Below are 23,161 nucleotides of genomic sequence, written 5' to 3' on the forward strand. Positions count from 1 at the left end.
GGGACTGCTCTACGTTGCCCCTCAGTGCCACAGCCCCTGCCTTACTCCTTCTTAGTTTACAACTTCGGTTGCTTCTCAAAAATAACTCCCTATTATGAGAATTTTAAATTATGTTTAAGTTCAAAATATACCTAAAATGAGCTCCCATCATCCATTACCCAATTAAAACAGTTATCAGCTCATGGGCAGTCTTGGGTCATCTCTAGTTCCTTCTACCATTCTCCCTCCTGGGTTATTTTGAAGCAAGTCTCCAGACACTTCAGTATGTATCTCTAAAAGATAATGGTTCTGTTTTTAAATATATATATATATATATCTGAAATACCATCTTTACAGCTAAAAAAATTAATCATAATTCCTTATCATCATTAACTCTCCAGGTTTCAAATTTCCAATCACCTCATAAATGGCACAGATTTTTGTTTTACAGCCTATCTGAATCAGGATCCAAATAGGTTGATATGTTTCTAAAATCTATTCCAATTCATAGGCCCCGCCCCCTGCCATTGCAAGTTTTATTTCTTGCAATTTATTTGTTGAGGGAATCAGGCTGTTTGTCACATAGTTTCCCGCTCTGAATTTAATATACTGCACCTCTGTGCTTTACATGTTTCACACGTTCATTTATCCTCTCTTTTCTACATATTGGTGGTAGATCAACAGTCCTGGTCAGACTCAGGTTCAATTTGGCTTGTTTTTCACAGGTGGTGTGTTTTCCCACCAATGAGTGCACACGGTCTGCCTGTCTCCTTTTCTGTGTCAGCAGCCACTGATGCTCCATACCCATGTCCATGATTCCCTAGGGGTTTCTGGAAAATGATGATATTCTAGTCGTACCATTTCTCCTTCATTTATGAGCACTGATAGTCCTATCCCATTGGTTCTTACTTGATGGATGGTAATTGTATTAGTCCATTCTTGCACTGCTATAAAGAAAGACCTGAAACTGGGCAATTTATAAAGAAAAGAGGTTGAAATGGCTCACAGTTGCACAGGCTGTACAGGAAGCATGTCTAGAGAGGCCTCAGGAAACTTTCAGTCATAGTGGAAGGCAAGCAGGCATGTCTTACCTGGCCAGAACAGGAGGAAGAGAGAAGAAAGGGAGGTGCTATGCACTTTTAAACAAGCACATCTCATGAGAACTCACTAACTACTACAAGAACAGCAAGGGGAAAATCCGCCCCCATGATCCAATCACCTCCCACCAGGCCCCTCTTTCAACAATGGGGATTGCAATTCAACATGAGATTTGGGTGGGGACACAAATCCAAACCATGTCAGTAATAGAATTATTGTTTGGAATTATTTCCTTTCAGAACTTTGAAGACACTGCCTCATCTCTTCAGTTCTGAGGTTGCTATTCAAAAATCTGATACCAGTTTGATTCTAGTTCCTTTTTAATTGACCTGCTTTACTCACTGGAAGCTTTTAGGAGCTTCTCATTATTCCTGGAAGATGGGGAGCAATGCAGAACTATGTATTATGGGCAGGCCACTGCTTCATGCTAGGGGAATTCACTCAGCCATGAGGGATAACTTAGGACAGGCTGTATAAAGAATCCGGGTCTTGGGACAGCCAATGGGAGGCAGAGAAAAGGGCTTTGTCTTCTCTGGACCCTTCCTATCCACAGAGAATTACCTGTGCATTTCTGCACTGCATCATGTGGCCTCTTGGGGGCCAGATCTTATGACCTGTGGTGTAGAATTTTATCCAAGTCCAGAAGTGGAAGGAGGATCCAGAACCACTCAGGGAATCCAGCGAGGCTAAAAGTCTGTGGATACATCCAGTAAGTAACTGATGTTTAAGGAAAGCTTTTTGTCTGCCCAGGATCCCTCCTGACCCCCAAGCATTCTTGCCCCCTGGCCTCAGGGCTGGGACATGGCCATGCTGATGGTCTAAGTGGGCAGACACATCATGGGAGCCAGACTGTTTGGAGTCCTTCTGCAGGAACTTTTCAAGGTGGCACTAGGCAAGAGAGGATGCTCTATCCTCTAAATAGCAAGCTGTAAGATGCATAAGCCTGGGACTCCCCATGATTTCTACCATCAGGGGAGGCCAATCCCAGAGAAGGAAGCAGGGGCAAAGGGCCAACGGTGTTTCAAATCCTGCCTCCAGTGCCAGCCCTGCACTCCTCGGTTTAGCTGCGAGAGACATGAAAGTCACTCCCAGTGTCCACTGGTTTCAGCTGGGCTTCTGTCACTTGAAAACAAAGTTCCTGACTAATGCTTATGTCCAAGAAAATATAAATAAAACCTTTAAAATGCTTTATCCAATAACTTCTTGAAAGGAATGATTTTTTAAAAAAACTCTGAAATTAAAAATGCTTCTCTGCTTCATATCTCTTCCTACTTAGTGTGCTGCAGATTGAGCTGTTGCAATACAGGCCTAAGTTGGCACTTCAATCCAGCACATAATTGGAAAAAGAGAGTGGGGTCACATTCGTTCATGTGTCAAATCCTCCCCAGGACTCCAGCAGACTTGGAGGCACCCTGCATAATGTCCACTTGCAGATTTGTCCTGAGGGCAACGATTGACCCAAGAAGGGACATCCTTCCTGGTATGAGAGATGGTTTGAGTTGGGGGCCTGAAAAGCCCAGCAGATCCCTGGTAGCCAGTCCATGTGAATATCCTGAATGAGTTCTAGCATTGGTCAATTATCACATGCAGAAAGCCTACAGCTTGCAGGCGCCGTTTGTCAGCTGGGGCTGCTAGTAGCTGGGAACTAATCGTTAAGTCTGCCAAGGAGCAGAGAAGCCTTTCTCCCAGCAGCCTCACGGCCTCCAGCGTGGTGTACATTTTCCTATTTCACTTGGATTTGCGCCTAATGATTGAACTATAGATTATTAATGCTGTGAAGCTCTGGGATCCCAGCGTGACTGTGCTGGGCTCTATTCTGACCTCAGAGCCTTCAGCACGTATCCTGGCCTGGCAGACAGTGCCCCAGCAGCTGTCAGAGCCGCTGGGTCCAAGAAGGTACTGTGGGATCCAAAGAGTGGCTCCTATTAGCAGCTGCAGGGGCAGCGTTGGTGGCATTTGGTGCTCTCTTCTCCCCAAATTACTAGATAGAATGAATAATAAGTCACAAAACACAACTTAAAGTTTGCGAAGAGGGTGACAAAAAGTATCTTTTTAAAAGAAAAGCAAAAATGGTTGAGGCCATGCTGGGGCTCTGCCATCTGTCACTGTGCACAGCTGTCTGGGTGTGTGCTGGGGACACCGCTGAGCAGCACACACAGAGCCAGGCTGAAGATGTTTGGGGCCTGCAGCAGTGCAATCCCAGGGCAGAGAGAGGAGCTGTGCAGCCCAGCAACTGTGGAACAGTCCCTCCAGGGGTGACTCTGATCTGAAAGCTTGTCCTTTAGTTTTCAAAGACACCCCAGGGAATAATTGTAAGGCCCCTTTTACAGACAAGGGAAACAAGGCTTAGAGGAATTAAGAGACTTGCATAAGAGGCCGGGCACAGTGGTTCATGCCTGTAATCCCAGCACTTTGGGAGGAGGCAGGCAGATCACTTGAGGTCAGGAGTTCGAGACCAGCCTGACCAACATGGTGAAACCCCATCTCTACTAAAAATACAAAAATTAGCCAGGTGTGCTGGCTTGAGCCTGTAATCCCAGCTACTCAGGAGGCTGAGGCATGAGAATCACTTGAACCTGGGAGGTGGAGGTTGCAGTGAGCCAAGATCATGCCACTGCATGCACTCCAGCCTGGATGACAGAGTGAGACTCTGTCTAAAAAAAAAAAAAAAGGCTTGTATAAGAAAGCATCACTCAGCAAATTCTGAAGGACCCCATTGCTATGGTTTTTTGAGATGGGGTCTCACTCAGGCTGGGTAGTGCAGTGGTGCAATCTTGGCTCAATATAGCCTCTGCCTCCCGGGTTCGAGCGATCCTCTCACCTCAGCCACTCGAGTAGCTAGGAGTACACGCATGCACCAAGACACTCTGCTAATTTTTTTTTTTTTTTTTGGTAGAGATGGGGTCTCACTATGTTGCCCAGGCTCCCCTTGAATGCCTGGGCTCAAGTGATCCTCCCCCCTCATCTCCCAAAGTGCTGAAATTACAGGCACGAGCCATCACACTTGCTCTCATGTTGAAATTTGATCCCTAATGTGGCAGTGTTGGGAGGTGGGGCCCAGTGGGAAGTGTGTGGATAGTGGGGGCAGATGCCTCATGAATAGCTGGTGCCATTCTTATGGTAGTGAGTGAGCACTTGCTCTGGAGAAACTGAATTGGTTCTCACGGGAATGGATTCGTTCCCTCAGGAGCAGTTTGTTTTAAAGCCAGAGTGCCCTTTGGCACTGTCTTTGAAGGTCTCCATTTCCCCTTTGACCTTCCCCACCATGTTATGATGTAAAATAGCAGAGAAGCTCTCACCAGAAGCCAGGGTCATGCTGCTGTTGAACTCCCCAGCTTTGCAGAACTGTGAGCTAAATAAACCTCTTGTCTCTACAAATTACCCAGTCTCAGGTGTTCTGCTACAGCAACACAAAACAGACGAAGACACCCACGGTGTGCTCTCTCCTTTTCACTCATGTTATTCGATTTGGTGAGAATTAGGACACTCCCTTTATGCCCAGAGAATGAACTTAAGGCTGGTATAAAGTCAGAACCAGGGACTGGATCCAGGTTCTGACATGGATGCCATTCCCATCATTGCTACACAGAAGTGTCCAGTGGGTACCATGGGCCTTGGACAGAACGACCATCTGCCGTTGGAAAGAGCAAAACACCCTCTGTTTGCCTGCATCGCAGCCTACTGAATTGTGGGGATACAAAGCAGCAACAAACTTGGGGTATAAATCTCTTAGCCTGCTCAGACTGATACAACAAAATGCTATAGATTGGGTGGCTTAAACAACAGAAATGTATTTCTCACTGTTCTGGAGGCTGAAAGTCCAAGACCAATGTGATAACATGGTTAAGGTCTGGTGAGGGCTCTCTTTCTAGTTTGTAGATAGCCACCTTCCTGCTGTGTCCTCACATGACACAGAGAGATAGACAGACAGAGAGAGTCAGAGAGAGAGAGAGAGTGACATCTGTCTCTTCCTCTCCTAAGAGTCCCATCCTTATGATCTCATTAAATCTTAATTACCTCCTAAAGACTGTATGTCCAGATACAGTCACATAAAGGGTTAGGGCTTCAACATATACATTTGGTGAGGGGACATAATTCGGTCCACAGTGTTGGGGCTATAAGTAAGGCTATCAGTTGGAAGACAGGCAATAGAGAAGTTAAACAGACTAATGAGATACAGAATAACTCAAGAAATGTTGGTTGGCATGGGTAGGATGGTGTATGTAATATGGGGGCTGTGCCAAGTATTATTAGTCTGGAGCTGTTATATAATATATAATAAATACATACTAAAATTTGAAAAAAAACTGGTACTCTAACAATGTTGCTCCACTGTTTTCTGGCTTGCATTGTTTCTGATGAAGAATCTGTTGTCATTTTCATCTTATTCCTCTGTAAAGAATGTGCCCGTGTCTCTTGCTGCTTTTAAGACTTTCTCTTTATCATGGGTTTTGAGTAATTTGATTATGATATGCTTTGGTGTAGTTTTCTTCATTTTTTTAATGCTTGAGATTCATTGAGCTTCTCAGATTTGTGGATTTTCATCAGATTTGGAAAAATTTTGGTCATTATTTCTTTAGGCCATTTGAAGTTGTCCCCTTCCTCACTGATACCCTGTTCATGGTTTTATATTCTTTTTTATCTGTGTGTTTTATTTTGGGCAGTTTCAACTGTTATGTCTTCAAGTTCACTTACCCTTTTCCCAGCAAGGTCTAATCTGCAACTGATCCCATCCAGTGTGGTTCTCGTCTCAGACATTGTAGTTTTCATCTCTAAAAGTTTGATTTGGGTTTTTTCTGTTTTTCACATCTTAACTTTTTAATCATGTGGAATGCAGTTATACTAACAGTTATAATAGCTGTTTCAACATGCTTGTCTGCTCATTCTAACATCTGCGTCAGTTCTGGGTTGGTTTTGTTGACTCATTTTTCTCCTCATTATGGGCTGTATTTTCTCGTTTCTTTGCCTTCCCAGTAATTTTTTGATTAGGTGTCAGAAAGTGTATCATTTTGTTACGTGTGGAAATTTTCAGTATTCCTATAAACATTCTTAAACTTGTTTTCAGATGTAGATAAGTTACTTGGAAAGCATTTGATACATTCATGTCTTGCTGTCAAGATTTATTAAGTGGGACTGCAGCAATGTTTGGTTTAGGACTTATTCCCTGCTACTGAGATGAGTCCCTTTTGTGTACCTTACCCATCGCCTCATTAATCTTAAAGTTCTCAAGTCTGGCTGGTGGGAACAAGCAGCGTTCCCAGCCTTGTGTGAGCATTAGACACCGTCATGCTTTTTCTAATCCTTTTGAGTGGTTCTTTCCCATCTTGGGCAGTTTCCTCGCCACATGGACTGATCAGTTCTCAACTGAATGCTTCCAGGAGAGGCTTCTGCACATCTCCAAGCTTCTCTCTCTGTGCAGCCTTCTCCTCTCCAGTACTCTGTCCTGACAACTCCACCTGCCTTGGTCTACCCAGACTCTCAGCTCCCTCTCCTCAACTCAGGGCTCTGCTTGGGCTCCACTTCCCTTTCCCTGGGAAATCTCTCAAGGCCATTAGCTGGATCAACCATAGGGTTCACCTTCTTTGTTTCCCATCTCTCAAAGATCACTGTCCTTCATTGCCTGATGTCTAATATCTTTTTAAAAAATTGTTTCTTACATTTTGGCAGCTATTTAGTTGTTCCATGTGGGACGGTATGTCTGGTTCCCCCCAAAAATTGAAAAACGTTATTGAATTCCACAACATCGGATTTTGGATAAGGGTTTTGTGGACCCATATATTATTAGAACCATCGTCCTCACTGGTAGTAGATATAAATACAAACTCCAAAGAGTCTTCTTGATAGTTTTGTATTTTGGGGGCTGACTTCTGATCAAGGTTGATTAGTTAGCTATGAGAGATATTATAGACTGTTTCAGCCAGCCACACTCAAGATACCGTGTAGTATGATTTAGCCAAAGTATCACAGGCCGGGAAGTGAAAGACAACAATTTCCAGACTCATGTCTGGTGTAGGTTCTACATGGGACTGAGTTTCATCCAAAGAGACGGCCCACTACAGGACCTGGACGATGGACATGAACACCATGAGATGGAGATTCTGCCTCCACTCTATTAAACACCCTGAGGAGGAGACTCTGCCTCCACCCCGTGGAACAACCTGAGGAGGTGGTTCCACTGCATTTCTTGCTTTTGCTGGCAAGCCTGGCTGTGGCAGTATTTGGTGTCAGCTGTAGCAGAATCCCATGGGGGCAGAAATCAGGGTTTAGTGTACCCATTTGGCTGGTGTGGATTATGCCAGACAGGATTGGTCGTAGAGCTGGCAACTATTGTGGCAGTTTTTCAGTTCCACGAATTCCTCACTGTGGCAGAGACTGGCTAGGCCTGCGGGGCCATTTTCTGAATTTTTCGTGGAAGGCAGGCTGAAGCCTGCTGCTCCAGCCCATTCAAGGAATTGTATAAAGCACCCATAACCGGCAGTACATTGCTTTCTGTTGAAACTAGCTAGAGAGGATTTTGCTGTCTGCAATGGAATTCTAGCGGAGAGACGAACCATGGTACTTACTCACAGTGTGGCTGAGGAAGAGGAGATGATCTGGCCCTGCCCTTTCCTGGTTAATGTGTATCTGCTTTGCCAGGCTTTGCAATCTGTAGTTTCTTTTGAACAATCCATTAAATGCTCATGTCGATTTTGTGGGGGGTTAGTTTAGTTAAAACCAGAACCAGATATACAAAAGCTGCAGTAGGTTCCAAAGTTAACTAATAAGGGCTGGGTGTGGTGGCTCCTGCCTATAGTCCCAGCACTCTGGGAGGCCGAGACAGGTGGATCACCTGAGGTCAGGAGTTTGAGACCAGCCTGGGCAACATGGTGAAACCCCATCTCTACTAAAAATACAAAAATTAGCAGGGCATGGTAGCGCATGCCTGCAATCCCAGCTACTCAGGAGACTGAGGCAGGAGAATCACTTGAACCCGGCAGGCAGAGGTTGCAGTGAGCCAAGATTGTGTCACTGTGCTCCAGCCTGGGTGACAGAGCGAGACTCTGTCTCAAAAACAAAAGCAAAAACAAAGTTAATTAATAAAGTTGACCCCTCCAAGCTGTGACACTGTCCCATTATGGTATGTTGAGGCCATGTAGGATGCACAGCTGTCTTCCATCTGGCTCAGGAGGGCACCCATGTGTGTGCTTTGAATACTAATAAAACACGATTTCTTTTTTTTTAAGATAAAATTATAAATAGAAGTTGTAATATTTTCTTCCTCCACACATGAATTATCCTGGGCATCTTCTGAGGTATTTTATCAGAGAAGCAAAATTATTCTCATGTCCCAAACATCATCATTATTATTATTATTATTGCCAATCTTCTTATATAGGTAAATGATGAGTCAAACACAACAACTGCTTTTTCTAAAGAATGGTCATTGCATGATGGAAAACCTACTCCTATTTGTCCTGTATGAAGGAAATTTGACAGAAAGTCAGGAAACTGGTTCTGGTCCTATTGGTGCCACTGTCTTGGTTGTGGCACAAGGCAAGCCTGGCCACTCTGGTTCTCCCTTGCCTCACCTGTATGAGACAAGTGTGCGGGGCTGCAGTTAGGGTTTGCCTGGCACCTGGGTTCCCAGGAAGGAGAGCTGTGCTGTCTGCAAGCTTGCTGCAGGTCTTATTTCTAGGAGCAAATAGCAGTTCCCCTTCAATTCTTTTCATCTCATAGTGCAATCATCTAAAATAGTTACTGGGTAGTGGGATTAGGTATAGATTTTATATTCTACTCGGCATTTGAAATATTTTTCTGCATTCTGTGTAATAAACACACATTGCTTTTGTAGTGGAAAATTTAAAAAATTAAACAAATACGCTTAATTAAATAGCCCTCAAAAAGAGGGTGTAGGAGGTGTAGGAGGGAAAGAAGGAGAATGCTGCACCTGTGACTCCCAACTGCTCAGGTGGCTTCAAAGCATCTCTTTGCAATTGTTAGTTTGCCATAAAAAATTTAGGCAGGCAGGCCAGTTCCTTCTCATGGCTCAGTAGACTGAGAACATGATTTCTGAAATGCATTTATTTTCACAGTTCTAACAACAGTAAAACAACTCCGTTGTTTCTTGGAGTTTGGCAAAGAGGTATTTATATTAAAGCAGCTTAGTAGCCTTAAAGATAACCATGGCTCATCAGCTATTATTTTAAACTCATAACTAATCACCTTCAACCACATGCTGCCAGATGGGTATGTAATGAAATGGAGGAAGAAAATCTATAAAGGACTTTAACTCCTGCTGTACAAGTTTGAAAAGAACGGCGATTTTTCGAAGATGTGCAGAGGGACAGAAATCAGTTCTGAACATACCAGTCAGCGTTCCTAAACCCCAAATCAAGACTTGGGCTCTGACAACAAGACAGGATGTTAGTAATCAAGGTAGTCTTGATAACTCTGGCAGGGAAGTGCCAGGCTGCCTGGGGTTGGCCAGCTGAGCCTGAAACAAGTATAAGGATAGGGTGAGATGGAATTTTTATCTCACTCAGCAAGGCCGAGTGTCCCTTGTAAGGCCTGCAGAGTGACCAGGTGCCCAGAAAGCCTACCTGTTCCACCCCTTCTCCCACACCAGCCCCCTCCCCACCTGTACACCTTTGGTACATGATCTGGAGAGAATGTTTTCTCAGTGACCCCACAAAAGCAGGCACAGAGGGAAATTACTTCCTCTGTCTCCACTGGGCCTTCACTGAGCACACATCTGTTAGCTTCCACATCGGCAGGTCAGAAACTCGGATCCAAATGGGGCTGGCGATTAGCATTTTAGGGAACAATTGTTCATAGATGCTGCGTCCAACACACCCACTCCAAATTCCATGGATGCAACTGGCCTACAGCAGCACCGTCCAACACGGCTTTCCACAACAATGGAAATGCTCTCTTCTCCGCTGTCTGATATGGTCGCCACTTGTCACATGCGGCAGTTGACTATCATAGTGGACAGTGCAGGTCTAAAGTATTAGTGATTATTGACAATGCATGAAACAACGTTCCAAAGCAACTTTAAAAACTATATGACATTAGATTCTAGACACACTTTACAACTCAAACAGCTCATAACTTTACATTTTAAATGATAAAGAACGTCTTTGGCTGCTTTGGGTGCCCAGTGGTTTGAAATGAAATCATTTTTAAGTGAAGCTTATATGGAATCATCTGATCCATCCCTTTGCTATAAAGTGCCCTGGGAGGTACATTATCGACTCTCATCTTAGCACATTTATTCTAAGTAAAGCACCAGATTTCTCACTTATTTAATTATTGATAATGACCTCTCTCTAAATAAATTTTTTTCTTAGAGCATGACTCTGAAAACAAGCATATTCAATGTCATATGTAATCCCATATAGACACTTTTAAAAATAAGATATAGCAAGCACATACACAAATGCAATTTTAAAACATTTGCTCATTTAGATTATTAAAAGAAGCACTGCATTTTCTTAAATTTGTATTAATTTTGGAGGGGGAGGGAATACTGCATAGAAGGCTGGAAGTGTTTCTTTCTCTCCTTAAAGGCTAATATTGACGTATAGCGAACATGAACACACGAGCTAAGGTCATTACAAAGCTCTGCCCTTGTACAGTACTTTACATACTTCAAAAAAACTTTTTGCACTTGTACTTTACTTTCCATCAACATATACTTTTATCCCATGATGTGGGAAGATTTATCATGGATTATATCTCCATTTTATGGGTGAGGAAACTGATGCTCAATGAGATTAAATGGCTTGTTCCAGTTCACTAAGCTGATAAGCAAGAAGTCAGGAATTTGACCCCACTGTTGGTCTTAGTCATGTCCTTTCCACGCTAAGGAAAGTGAGGATTTGCTTTCACCGATTGTAGGAGTTTCAAACTAAATTCTCTTAGGATATATACCAAGTGTGCACAGGGGCACAGGACAAAGAGGGTGGTCGGGGTGGCAGCGAAGAAGACAAGGGCGGGGGCTATGGATAACTGGGAGGTGGCAGTGGTGGGCTCACCATACAGTATTTCTTCGTTTTTATAAAGCTTGGTGAAGAGTTCAGTTTTTTTTCGTAATATTGCAGACATGAGTCAACAGACGTGTGTGAATTGTGTCTCACACTATATGATTTGTCTCATGTATGGCTCACATTTCAGCAAGGTCTTCCAGGATGCAGGGCCATCCCTGTGCTGAAATTGTCTCCCCTGAGTATTAATATGTGATTTAAATATACATATTTCCTTCAAATACTGAAACACTAGTTTTCTTGTATAGCCAGGGAGAATGCCAGCGCCTTCCTCTGCCTGCCTGGAAAGGGCGAGGTAAGGACTGTGGGAGTGCACGCTGACTAAGTGGGGTGGGGAATCCTGGTGGAGAGTTACCTGTTAATAGACATGGGCTCCCGCCCTCACCCCCAACTTCAGATTGATGCTAACCGGGGCTCAATTTCCTCCCTCATTTCTTACATTCTCATTAATAAAAGTCTTAAACATAAAACGAAATCTTGGCTATTAGAGGGGGATACTCATGTTTCTTTCATTCATTCATGGGCACTATCCCTCAGGCAAAGATTCTTACTAACACTAGTGAGACTGAGGCACTTGAAATCAGAATTTATACATTCCTGATACCTCAAAACCATAAAAAAAAATCTCAATCCGAGCCTTTCTAATAAGTCCTAATATGATATGCCAAGTGATATTTTCATGGTAAATGAGGTAAATGTTTAAAAGTTCACACTTCATGCAGAACTTCATGTGTTCATTCCTCTGAACATTCATTTTGGACTATGCAAATGGGTGAGTCTACTTTTCTTCCACATTATCATCTTTGGCATAAGTATCTGAGAAGGGACATGTGCTGGCTATAATTTCAGGGCAGTTCAAACATGGTCTCACCTTTCATCCCAGGAAAGGTTAGTTCCACACAAATGCCATAATGGAAAGATGTGAGGAGGTGACATATGCTAAAAAAGACCCCTAGTTCTCATCAGAACAGGATTGCCAATAAAAATGGACACATGTTGTGTCCAGTGGACTTGGGCCTCCTCCTTGGTCTATGCTTCCAGATCTAAGGTTGACCATCTTGGGAACAAGTAAGGTTCAAAAATTTGAGTTTGGTCTCACGGCCTGTGGAATAGTAGCAGAAACATCTCTGGGTATGGATCTGCCTGTTGGAGTAAGAAGGCCAAGGCATGATCAATGAGGAATCCCCAGAGTATGTGAGCACACTACCTCGATCGCCTTTTATGAAGGCAGAGAAATAGCCTGTAATTGAATGAGTGGGAAGCAAAAGGAAGAGAATGGATTTTGATTTTCAGCAAATCATTTGGGAAGGATTCTTTGCGAGGCTGGTCACACAGAACTGGCACAATCTGAAGTGAAACAGATGGGCAGGAACCCTTACAGAGTCTACAGAGAGCAGGTCAGTGGCCTGGCACACAGCCACAGGGAAGCACATGAGGGATGAGGTGGATACTGGGAGAATTACCATCCACCACCTTTCAGGTATGGACCAAAAAACTGAGAAACTGGAGTGGGCAGTCATCATTCAAGAAGATTTTGATAAATCTGAAAAAACAGGTACCTGGAATGTAGTGTACAATTTACCACTGAACATAGCAAAAGGCTGCTGAATACAGAAGCACAGAAAAACATTTCAAAGTCATGATTAAATGATTCCAACTGGAGTCAAATCAATAAATGAGGGGGCCACATGGGCTGGCAGCATCCTGCTTTGCAGCTCCAAAGACAGATAACACAAGGTGGCTTTCCTGAGGGAAGAACTTCTGGAACCTCACAGTTCAAAATGGTAGTGGCAGCCTTTTAAAGGGCTGCTCAAATCCCATTTAGAACATTGTGCACAGCAACACTCAGCCACTAAATGTAGGCCACTGGAGTGTGTGGGGACGTGTGGGGGCGGCGATGGCGCGGGCGCGAGGACCGGGCTGTCTGACGGCAGTCTTTGAGAGCTGAGCATGTTAAGATGTGAAAAGAGGTGTAATCAAGGTTTATGAGTATCTGTTGCGCTCATACAAAGACGCTAGGGCAAGACCTATTTACACCACGAGGATAAAGGATGCACAGGCTGCTAATTAAGGTGAAGAAGGGAGAGATTCTGTAGGCGAGACCTCTCTTTTGCAGGGTCATCGATAAGTGGGGGTAAAAGAAAATGAAGTCAAGAAAGCCGGGAAGGCACGGGACAGGGTTGTTCAAGTCCCTGACAGGCAGCATCTCAGGAAGCCACCTCAGTCCCCACTCTCCTCTCCACCCACAGCTCCCACTTCCCCACTTCTCCACACCCTCACTCAAGTTCCTTTCACCCCCAGTGTTCTGAAGGGAGAAGCATTTTCAGCAGGGCAGAGGTGCTGCCATTCTAAATACTGCCAAGGGACTTGGCAGGCGGGGGCACTGTGAGGTTTTGGAGAGGTGGGTGCAGGTGTGTGTGAGCATGTGACTGGGCGTGTGAGTGAGTGTACATTATGAGTGCTGTGTGAGTGTGCATGAGTGTGTGCACGCGTGTGAGTATGCATGAGTGGGGCCTGTGGGGGCATAAATGCTTTTAAGGGGAAGATTGGGAAAAGGAAGATTTTTAGTAACATATTTGTGTGACTTTAAATGCTGGTTGGTTCAGAAAGCAACAAACGATATAAAATTGGCTCTATTCTTTTTCCAAAGTAGTAAATCAATCAACTGATCAAATTCTCTCTCTCTCTCTCTCTCTCTTACACACACACACACACACACACACAACACGCACACACACAGAGTCACCAATGGATTAGTTCTCTCACTCTATTCAGTGCCAATGGTTTGTACTGGCACTCAGAGGTAAAAACAAAGAATAAAATATAGGTGGAATCCAAGCCAGCCTGGGCCGCAGACCCTTCACTTACTGTGGTCCCGTGACAGCTGTCTGCCTGTGCATCATGGCGGCTGACGGCTCGGCCGCCACCTTGTGTCCCCATATGGTTCCAAGTGAGCCCCTCGCAGGCAGCCAGGGTCTGCCCGGGAGGCCTCGGCTACCACAGCAACATCTGACCTGCAGGGCTGCCACCGTTCCCATTGGCACAGCTAGTGCCTGCCCTGTTTTGGCCCTCGATGGAGTGACAATAGATAGGGGGAAGTGGAGAGGAGGGATCCGACGGCTTTCTCTGAATGTGGAGAGGAACTGATACTGAAGTCATGCCTGACTTGCAGAACAACAATGCAGCTGGTTAACCGTCAGCCCTCCCGGCAGCAGCGAGCACTGAGGAAGGTGCCCCAGCCGTGGTGGATGGAAGTGCGCAAATGAAACGTGCCTGGTCTGAACAAGAGAGGTTGCTGATGCTGCCAAGGTCAGGAAAACAATCGGTAATCATATCGCGGCCAAAATCAGCTCAACCATTCACCCTGCTTGGAAAGAGCCTTGCCAGTCCATCTGACAACAGACAGGGCAGGAGTGCTGGTCCAAAAATTAGCACTAGGACCTGGCAGCATTTCATGGCACTTGAAAAGAATGTGGCCGCAGCTGCACATACCCGCTAACACCCGCCTGGAGTGACTGACAAGGCACAGCGGTGCTCTCAGAACCTCACTTAGAAATGACGGTCGGCCATCTTCCTGTCCTTGCTCCTTTCTGAAAGATGTCCATTGGCTCTTCCTGATAGCCGGTGTCACCCCGTCTTGCCATCCCAAACACTCGTCACAAATCAAATTAACTTTTGAAATTATTACTCTTGTCAGTTAACAGTGGCAACCCCTGTAATAGTCTCAAACTCACCAAGTCTGTTTCAGAATCACCTTCTATTTAGGGAGAAACAAAACAGGTAAGGCTTTGAATATGGTCAAATGTGAAAACATTTTTTTTTTTTTTTCCCAGAAAGTCGTAGCATATCATTCCCCACCAACCAAAATCTTTCTGTAACAAACAACTGATTCTCCCCTAACTCAAATATTTTGGGTAAGGTTTACCACGACAATAAAATCCTATATATAAGTGAAGGAGCAAATGAATTCATTTTAAAAATACTTGTGGTTTTCATTATTAAAAATAAGTATTGGAGCCAAGCCTACAAGGAGGAGGGAAAGCTCATGATTTTAAATTTTGATACTTATCAAAATGCAGGTTATATTTGAAAGCATTAGGAAGACATCCTTACACGTAAAACGTTTCAGGGACTAAGTACTCTTTCTGAAAAATAAAAATAAAAATCCATTCATGATAAGAATGCTTAGAAAACCAGTAATCAAAAGGAACTTTTTTTTTTTTTTTTTTTTTTTGAGATGGAGTCTCGCTCTGTCGCCCAGGCTGGAGTACAGTGGCCGGATCTCAGCTCACTGTAAGCTCTGCCTCCCGGGTTTACGCCATTCTCCTGCCTCAGCCTCCCAAGTAGCTGGGACTACAGGTGCCCGCCACCTCGCCCAGCTAGTTTTTTGTATTTTTTAGTAGAGACGGGGTTTCACCGTGTTAGCCAGGATGGTCTCGATCTCCTGACCTCGTGATCCGCCCGTCTCGGCCTCCCAAAGTGCTGGGATTACAGGCTTGAGCCACCGCGCCCGGCCAAAAGGAACTTTCTTAATCTGATAAAGGACATCTATAAAAATATACATATGGCAACTATTACACACTTAATTTTGAACCCTTTCCCTTTCAGATTAAGAATGGGGCAAGGGCACCATCCCTCACTACTCCTACTTAACTTTTTATTTTTAGTTTTAGTTTTGAGACACAAATTCACTCTGTTGCCCAGGCTGGAGTGCAGTGGAGCCATCTCGGCCCACTGCAACCTCCGCCTCCCAGGTTCAAGTGATTCTCATGCCTCAACCTCTCAGACAGCTGGTATTACAAATGTGAGCCACTACGTCTGGCTAATTTTCATATTTTTAGTAGAGACAGGGTTTCCGCATGTTGGCCAGGCTAGTCTCCAACTCCTGATCTCAGGTGATCTGCACGCCTCGGCCTCCCAAAGTGCTGGGATTACAGGTGTGAGCCACCTCACCTGGCCAATCTTTTAATTACAAATCTTAGTGCAGTAAGGCAAGAAAGGAAATAAATATTATAAAAGTTGGAAAAGAAGAAACAAAGCTGTCACTATTTGCGGATGATATAATTTTTCTACTTGGAAAATCTAAAAATCTACAGGTAAATTATTCAAAACTTTCAGAATACAGAACCATACTAAAGTTAGTTCATCTCTATACACAAGCATCAATTCATAAAAAATGACATTTATAACAGAAAGAACAATATAAAGCATCTTGGATCATATCCAACAAAATTTGCACAAGCCATTCATGGATAAAATGATAAACCTTTATTGAAAGACATTAAAGAACACCTAAATTGAGAGCTATACTATGTTATAATATTGGACTCAATATCAAAGATGTCGATTCTTGCCTAATTGATCTAAGATTTAATGCATTTCCTATCAAATCCAATGGGGCTTTTCATGGATCTTGACAAGTTGATTATAAAACTATTAGAAGAATGAAAGGACAAAAATACCCAAGATGCTCTTGAAGAAGACAAGCATTCTATTAAATTAGGAATATTGTTGACATCATAAAGAAAGTAAAAAGACAAGCCTCAAAGTTGGTTAAAAATATATAAGCAACACAAGTTTGTATCCCGTTTGTTGATAAATAACTTCTGTGAAGTAATAATGAGAAGACACCCCCGCTCCATGGACAAATATCATGAATTGGAATTTCACAGAAACTACCACAAATGGCCCATGAACAAATGAAAAGGCAGCTAACTGCATCATTAAGTGGGGAAAAGCACATTAAAGCCCTAGGAGGATACCTTTGTATGCTACTGGACTGGCCAAATTTAAAAGTCTAACAGTACCAAGGCTTGGCAGATCTGTGGAGCGAGAGGTGCTCTCTCATTCACTGCTGGGGGAAATTTAAATAAATACTACAGCCATGTGTCACTCAACGACGGGAATAGGTCCTGAGAAACACATTGCTGGCAACCATCCTAGAGTGCACTTACACAAACATAGACGGTCTAGTCTACTACTACACACCTGGCCTATATGCCCCTGTTGCTCCTAGGTTACAAACTTATACAGGTTTCTATACCGAATACTGTAGGCAATTGTAACTCCATAGTAAGTGTGTATCTAAACATAGAAAAGTAAAATATGGCATAAAAGATTTAAAAAGGGTATACCTGTATAGGGTACTTCCCGTGAATGGAGCTTACAGGACTGGAAGTTGCTCTAGGGCAGTTAGTGAGCTAGTGGTGAGTGAGTGCGAAGGCCTGGGACATTACCATACAATACTGAGTCTACACTAAATTTATAGAAACATGTTTCTCAATCTTTATTATTCTTTAATAATAAGTTAACCTTTGCTTACCCTTTTTACCTTATAATCTTATTTCATTTCAACTTTTTGACTCTTTTATAATACTCAAATTTAGCTTAAAACACAAGCTTGGCCAGGCACGGTGGCTCACGCCTGTAATCCCAGCACTTTGGGAGGCTGAGGCAGGTGGATCACAAGGTCAGGAGATCGAGACCATCCTGGCTAACACAGTGAAACTCCGTCTCTACTAAAAATACAAAAAATTAGCCAGGCATGGTGGCGGGCGCCTGTAGTCCCAGCTACTTGGGAGGCTGAGGCAGGAGAATGGCGTGAACCTGGGAGGCGGAGCTTGCAGTAAGCCGAGATTACGCACTCCAGCCTGGGCGACAGAGTGAGACTCCATCTCAAAAAACAAACAAACAAACAAACAACAACAACAAAAACACAAGCACAAGGCCAGGCATGGTGGCTCACGCCTGTAATCCCAGCATTTTGGGAGGCCAAGGCAGGTAGATCACCTGAGGTTGGGAATTCGAGACCAGCCTGGCCAACATGGTGAAACCCCGTATCTACTAAAAATGCAAAAATAAACTGGGTGTGGTGGCACATGCCTGTAATCCCAGCTACTTGGGAGGCTGAGGTAGGAGAATGGCGTGAACCTGGGAGGCGGAGCTTGCAGTAAGCCGAGATTACGCACTCCAGCCTGGGCGACAGAGTGAGACTCCATCTCAAAAAACAAACAAACAAACAAACAACAACAACAAAACACAAGCACAAGGCCAGGCATGGTGGCTCACGCCTGTAATCCCAGCATTTTGGGAGGCCAAGGCAGGTAGATCACCTGAGGTTGGGAATTCGAGACCAGCCTGGCCAACATGGTGAAACCCCGTATCTACTAAAATGCAAAATAAACTGGGTGTGGTGGCACATGCCTGTAATCCCAGCTACTTGGGAGGCTGAGGTAGGAGAATCGCTTGAACCTGGGAGGCATAGGCTTCAGTGAGCCAAGATCACTCCACTGCACTCCAGCCTGGGCAACAGAGTGAGACTCCATCTCAAAAAAAAGAAGAAAAAAAAGGAACCCCATAAGCACACTGTATAGCTATATGCAAATATTTCTCTATGTCCTTATTTACAAAAATTTTATTTTATTTTTTACTATTTAAACTTTTTGTTAAAAACCAAGACACAAACGCACACATTAGCCTAGGCCTGCAGGGTCAGGATCATCAATATCACTGTCTTCCACTTCTGCTTCTTGTCCCACTGGAAGGGCTTTGGGGCAATAACACACATGGAGCTGCCATCTCCTGTGACAATAATGCCTTCTGAATACCCCCCAAAGGACCTGTCTGAGACTATCTTAGAGTTAACTTTTTTTTTCATAAGTAGAAGGCATACACTCAAAAATAACGATAAAATGTATAGTATAGTAAATACATAAGCCAGTAACATGGTCATTTATTATCATCAGTGAGTATTCTGTACTGGACATAACTGTGTGCTATACTTTTATACCAACTGGGTAGCACAGTAAGTTTGTTGACCCAGCATCCCCACAAACACGTGAGTCATGTGTTGTGCTAGGTGACAGGAATGTGCCCCTTAGAGATGGAAATTTTTCAGCTTCGTTAATATCTTATGGCACTACAATTACACGTGTGACCCACTGTTGACTGGAACGTCTTTACGCGGCACGTGACCGAACTCGGGAAACATTTGGGCATCAACTAGTAAAGTTGAAGATATGCACATCCTGTGACCCAGCGGTTCTAGGGCTGGGATATCTCAGAGAGATTCTGCACATGAGGTACGTCCACAGTGTTCACAACGTCCGCTTGTAATGGTCCTGAACTGGAACCAGTGTAAATACAGTCAACAGGAAAAGCCATGACTGCATCGTGACCATTATATGATGGAATACCACACAGCAGGGAGAACAATCAAACCACAGCTACGGACATCATCCTGGATGCTTCTTACAAACACCGTGCTAAACAGAATGCTCACTTTCTTTGGTAAGCCATAAACCTGAGTCAGAAGTAGGCACGGCAAATTAATATATTATTTAGGAAATCACATGTGTCTATGTACACGTCTTTAAAACAAGGGTTGGCAAACTATGACTAGGGGAAAATCCAGCCCAATGCCCATTTTGGTGAACGAAGCTTTCTTGGGACGCAGCTGTGTCCATTTGTTTACACATCATCATGGCTTCTTTCTCACTACAAGGGCTCGGCTGAGTACTTGCAACTGAGTCTATATCTGCCCCTTATAGAAGTTCACTGATCCTTGCTTTATAGGTAACAGAATGACAAACTCAAACTTCAGGACAGTGGCTACCTCCAAGAAGATGGGGGAGGGCTGTGATCAGAGAGGGACTTCTTGACTGCTAATGTAAGGAATTATTTCTTAACATAGGCAGTGGGCCCATAGATTTCCAGTACTTTTAAGTGTCCATACATATTTCACATACTTTTTTGTTTGTATGATGCATTCTACAATTTAAAAAATTTTTAAGAGGCAAGAGAGATTGATGGCAATCCTGGCAGTTGCTTCCATGGGTGTCAAGAACACTGAAACTGCATGGTTTTCATTCCACAGCATCTCTGGTGCTGGCTCTGCATCACTGTGCTTTGTGAATAGGGAAAGTCTCCTAACTTTGCTAAGCAGCAAGCTACATTCAGAAGTAGCTTTCCACTTGGAACTTCCATTCCTTCCTAATGGATAGGATGAAGTGTGTCTTAAGAGTTTGAAATGACAAAGGTTTCAAGTCTAACCAACATGTCAGTGTGGGAATTCCCTTACCAATACGCTGGACAAATGGCCACTCTGAGCCTGCCTGAACACATGGCATGAGGAGGAAGGCTAGGGTCACAAACACCCTGCCCCATGATCATGGAGTCCCATCAGGATCAGACCCTTCCACATGCTGTTCCCAAATCGACCTCCTACATTTCTGACCACTGCTCTTAGCAGTCCTGTGTGGGAAGGGACTTGAATATCATCTCCTCCAAGCCTGTTCATGGTGGGCTTGGTTGCACCTGGGGTCCAGGCCCTGGTATGGCCATGGGGGCCATGTGTGGACACATCCTATGACTCTCTGCTCCCCAGTCCACATTAACGTCAGGTGTTCTTCTTCAGAACGATATCTGCCACTCAGCTTCTCTCCGGGATTCCTGTTTTGCTCTCGGATGCATCACAACACACGTCCCTCATTCACAAAACATTATATATATTTGTATTTTCCTGTAGTCAAATGCAATGTCCAACTTACCTATAGAGATCTGTGATCAGGTTTTCATCGTACCGAGCACACAGGTTGTTGAGGAGTTGCTCGTGCTGGCCAAACAAGCGGATGTAGTTGGAGGCGGGGAAGGGCTCCCTAGAAAGGCACGTGATGGTTTCCACCATTTTATACTGGTTAATATGAATTCGGAAGTAAGTCCCATTTTTCGCACTGCCGGTTACTATTTCTAAACCCTGGAGGAGAGATGTGGACCAGAAAAACAACACGAGAAACATTTCTGGATTTTGGGAAGTTTATCACAGCAATTTATTTCTCAAATATAACAGACAGGTTATATCTTATCCCTTGCTGCAAATAACAGTAATAGATATTGACTAAACACGGCAGAAGGTAACAGTGTGTCAGAAACCACATACTTGGACTCAGTGACTAAATGTTCCTCAGGATATTTTAAACTGTGATTGCCTTGTTCCGTGTTTCTAAACTAGTTGCTAGGTTACAACCAATCCTTTACTAACACTGTACGCCCAGCTAATAAGTGGAACGGGGTTTCTTCTCTCCTCTGAGGTGTTTTAACCCTGTTAAATTTCTTTGCTTTCACAGCATCATTTTGAGAAAAACCTCCCAGTCAAAACTGACCAGAAATAATGTCAGTTATTTTCAAGATTACTTGAACAAAAGAAAGAAGTAAAAGGCCATGCCTGATGGCGGGGATTGGGCAGGGTCAGTCGTTTGAAAAGGTCTGTTCCCAGGAAGAAGGTTCGAGGCTATGGGAGATGCACATACACATTCTGCAGGTGGCTTTCTAGTTTATACATTGTTAAACGTGTGGATTTGTGACTTTCTGCCCTGTAGAAACCAGCTCCAACTGCCACATGAACCCAAGTGACAAGGATAGATGCTGCTCCAATTCCATGCCACAATGACTTTTTCTATTTCAGCTGCAGATGCCTCCCCCCTGGCTCAGGCAGTGGGAAGATTCTGTGGACAAACATGAGTTTTGTCGGGGTGGGTGGGGGCGGGAACGGAACCTTCCCTTTGGCCCTAGACTCTGACCTTAGTACACAGTAACGCTCAATAAATGTTCTTTGAGTGCATATAGATTTAAGCTTCTCTTCTGAACTTGAATGTGGCATTTAGAAATCCAAGGCAATTTGAACTGCCTGGATCCCAAACATTTACTTAGTCCTGGACATCACCTGGGGATTTTGTCTAAACAAGGACAGTTCAACTTTTAAATAAATACAGGCAACTGGTGGGTGTTTGGGTATCACACGGCACAGTCCTGAGGGGACTCAGCCAACTGTAAAGGTACAAGGTGAGATATACAGGAGGCACAACAGGTGAGTTCTGGGCCACCCCCAGTTGTGTGTGTGAGAGGCTGGGCATTTGGGGGTGCGGGAGGAGCAAATGGGGTTGGGGGATGGTGTTTCAAGGGAGATGGAAGTGGTCCTTTGTTTATAGAAATGGATGGATAGATGGGAAATCTACCACCATAACAAAGTACTTAAAAAATCCAAACTTATTAAGATATTATCCAAAAAACAATGACCTGCCCACAATGGAGGGAATGCATTCAAAAAAATCAGTGTTGAAATACATTTCATAACAGGGAGATATGTTCACAGTACATTTTATACTTTAGAAGTAGTTTACAAAAATGCACAGTACCATTTCATTTGTTTTGTATCAACATTTTCACAAAATGTTAATGGTCACTTTCTGTGGTTGGGAAACTGGGTAATTTTTATTGTTTATCCTTATAGTTATTTGACTATCTGCAGTTTCTAATTTTTAAAAAATGATCATTACTTCTAAAATGAGGGAAAGTTATTTTCAAATAATCAGGCTGTGGCATGGCAAGGAACTAGACTTTTTGATGAACAAATTGAGGGAGGGAGGGAGGAAGGAAGGAAGGGATAAAGGAAGGAAGGAAGGAGGGAGGGAGGAAGGAAGGAGGGAGGGAGGGAGGGAAGGAGGAAAGGAAGGGAGAAAGGAAGGAAGGAAGGCAGGAAGGAGGGAAGGAAAGAGGGAGGGAGGGAGGAAGAAAGGAAAGAAGGGAGGGAGGGAAGGAAGGATGGAGGGAAGGAGGAAGGAAGGAAAGATGTAAAGAAGGGAGGGAGGAAGGGAAGGGAAGAAAGGAAGGAGGGAGGGAGGGAGGGAGGAAGGGAAGGCAGGAAGGCAGGAAGGCAGGAAAGAAGGAAGGAAGGAAGGAAGGAGGGAAGGAAAGAGGGAGGGAGGGAGGAAGAAAGGAAAGAAGGGAGGGAGGGAAGGAGGAAGGGAAGGAAGGATGGAGGGAAGAAGGAAGGAAGGAAGGAAGGAAGCAGGCCAACTCCAGGCAGGAGTTGGTGTGGAAAGGCGGGTTCCTCTGGAGAAGAGTTTGGAAAAAGCCAGGACTGAGCCTCTGGCTGCAGGGGCCTGGTCTCCCCTGCCCATCCCTTGCCCTCAGCTCTTGCCATAGGCATCTCTCTAGGCCTGGATGCCTCATGGGCTTTGCTCATTCCCGGGTGTTTCCTCAAGTCCCGACTTCGCAATCTG

General features: G+C 44.2%; 1 protein-coding gene across 5 annotated transcripts in view; it reads right to left on the reverse strand.

Annotated features, from left to right (window-relative positions):
* CFAP61 (cilia and flagella associated protein 61) overlaps positions 1-23,161 on the reverse strand; it is a 296,096-nt gene that overhangs the window by 35,885 nt on the left and 237,050 nt on the right. For 4 of the 5 annotated variants that reach the window (XM_017883237.1, XM_017883229.1, XM_017883246.1 and 1 more), the window contains one exon: positions 20,651-20,856. The exons of the other annotated variant lie outside the window; for it this stretch is intronic. In XM_017883237.1, coding sequence (XP_017738726.1) covers positions 20,651-20,856 — 206 coding nt within the window. The remainder of the gene's footprint in view (positions 1-20,650; positions 20,857-23,161) is intronic. 5 annotated transcript variants of the gene reach the window in all.

Source organism: Rhinopithecus bieti, unplaced genomic scaffold, assembly GCF_001698545.2.
Source record: "Rhinopithecus bieti isolate Rb0 unplaced genomic scaffold, ASM169854v2 scaffold_641, whole genome shotgun sequence".
NCBI classification, from domain to species: Eukaryota; Metazoa; Chordata; class Mammalia; order Primates; family Cercopithecidae; genus Rhinopithecus; species Rhinopithecus bieti.